The sequence below is a fragment of the Chaetodon auriga genome, chromosome 13, assembly GCF_051107435.1.
Source record: "Chaetodon auriga isolate fChaAug3 chromosome 13, fChaAug3.hap1, whole genome shotgun sequence".
NCBI lineage: Eukaryota > Metazoa > Chordata > Actinopteri > Chaetodontiformes > Chaetodontidae > Chaetodon > Chaetodon auriga.
In genome coordinates this window covers 13,826,616-13,828,713 of record NC_135086.1, presented here as the reverse complement: position 1 = coordinate 13,828,713, position 2,098 = coordinate 13,826,616, and the positions used below count along the sequence as shown (strand labels likewise).

The 2,098-nt window shown below is 44.9% G+C and overlaps 1 protein-coding gene across 1 annotated transcript; it reads right to left on the bottom strand.

Annotated features, from left to right (window-relative positions):
- Window positions 1-203: 203 nt before the first annotated feature.
- On the bottom strand, window positions 204-1,545 carry hoxd12a (homeobox D12a). Its single transcript, XM_076747378.1, has 2 exons — window positions 984-1,545; window positions 204-442 (listed from the first exon to the last, which is right to left on the bottom strand). Exons 1-2 carry the CDS (start codon window positions 1,543-1,545, stop codon window positions 204-206), a joined length of 801 nt encoding a protein of 266 aa, XP_076603493.1.
- Between the last annotated feature and the right edge of the window lie 553 nt (window positions 1,546-2,098).

Below are 2,098 nucleotides of genomic sequence, written 5' to 3'. Positions count from 1 at the left end.
TTATTAACATTAACATCAGTGAAGTTCTTGGGACTGGATAAAAATGTAGCCTATTGTGTGACAGTAAAATAGACATTTGATACATATTTATAAATACAAGTCCATGGCACCGACCGAAAGGCCCGTGTGATGTGCTGCGACATTCATAGTACAGCACAGCGTATATTCTGTGCGCTGCTGGTCACGATCAAGTCCAAAGGTCATCAGTACGCGGAGAAAGCCTGTTCGCGCATCATCAGTCGTTTCTTCTTCATCCTCCGGTTCTGAAACCATATTTTCACTTGCTGGTCGCTCAGGTCCAGTCTGTCTGACAGCTCCTTTCGTTTCTGTCTGTTGATGAATTCATTCATCATAAATTCATTCTCAAGTTCAGCCAGCTGTGGCTTCGAGTAAGGCTTTCTCTTCTTTCTGGTTTTCACATGTGACGAGCACCAAGGGGCACCTGGAGGAAGCAGAGGTAGAAACAAGTTTTATACTTTAAATTAACACCAACTTCAGCTACAGTGATATAAACTAAAGGGAATGAACTGCTCCCCGTGGCACTGCGTATTAGTGCTGCTCATTTCTTACAAATATAAAAAAAGGTTTAATAACAGTAAATAGAAGTCAGGCCTCCTGCATTTATAGGAAAATAGCGCTGCTATTACCATGAACACCAGGCACGGTAGCCTCTATGAGCATATTATGGGAATATTAAAATAATAATGACGCCACAGGACATATAAACTGATCATAAAATAGTCACAGACAGTCATAGGAACTCATTACATGATGTCACCCACAAAATACAACATAGTGGAATGGAAATGTAGTCTTTTCTAATGACGTGACAAAAGAGAAGCTTGGATTCAGAAAAATAATAAGAAGCACAGATCTACCAATAGCATATTGTTGTGTTATCATAATGGGTGCAAAAAGGCAATAAAACGAGGGAAATGCTCTTAGCTGACAACAGAACAGTGATGTGAAATATGACGTTTAACCTTCTGCAAATGTCGTCCTGGAGCATGTGTGACTCGATGATAGGTGAATGGGATTCTGCTCCTGTTTGGCGCCGTTCACATGCAGTGGACCTGCCGAATCCGGATCGAGCTGGGCCGCAGAGCCGTGAGACCGGCTGTCCAGATCCGAGTAACCGCGATCACTGGCGGGCCCATGCTCCGCGGCGTAAGCTTCATCCGGCCTGCCAGTCTCCTCTGCCTTGTGGCTTGTGGTCTGAAAGCACCGAGCCGACTCCTCCAAATGCGCCTTGACGTGACCGCTGGAGGTGTTCGAATTTATGGACACCGAGTTGGACAGAAACGGCGGACAGTAGCCTCCGAAGGCGCGGCTCTGTGGCGGTGCTGCTGGTCCAGACGTGCACGAACTTGAGGAAGTCCACGGGAGCGTGCACACCTCTCTCCTGTTGTAAGGGAGCTGATGCAGCCCGGGTATGTGGGCTCCATTACCCCGTAAGTTGGAGAAATAGAGCGACTCAGGGGGCGCAAAATTCAATAGAGAACCAACATAGCCGGGATTTAAAGGATTCCGCTCACACATCTCCATGGAGCTTTCCTCTAACGCTTCTTGCGAACCTTTTAGCAACTCCTGAAGAATAAAGGGTAGGTAATTGTTGATTTGTTAATACGGCGTCACGTGATATGCAAAATATGTTGTTCCGCCCCACCCTTGCTCTCAATACTGCAAAGCAAAATACTCCATGAGGAAATATTTTGGTATTGGGTGGGTGGGGGGATGAAATTCTAACCGTCTTTCCAGTCAGGAGTATCTTAAGATTGTTTGGCTTGTGTCAATTTCAGTGTAAGGAGCTCTTATGTGAAAGCGCATGCACGGATTTCATTTGTGCTGTGACATGAAGAATAACAAGGAGACTTTATGGACAGACCCATACAGTATAATGGTATATGTAGGGCCATGAATGCACCACGGGAGACCCGAGACAATGTACGCCCGCATCCATGGCCTTCATGAAATACTTTCAGCGCACAATTCTAATTATTATTACGAACAGTTATAGATAGATAGATAGATAGATAGATAGATAGATAGATAGATAGATAGATAGATAGATAGATAGATAGACGTTCACGACAGCGAT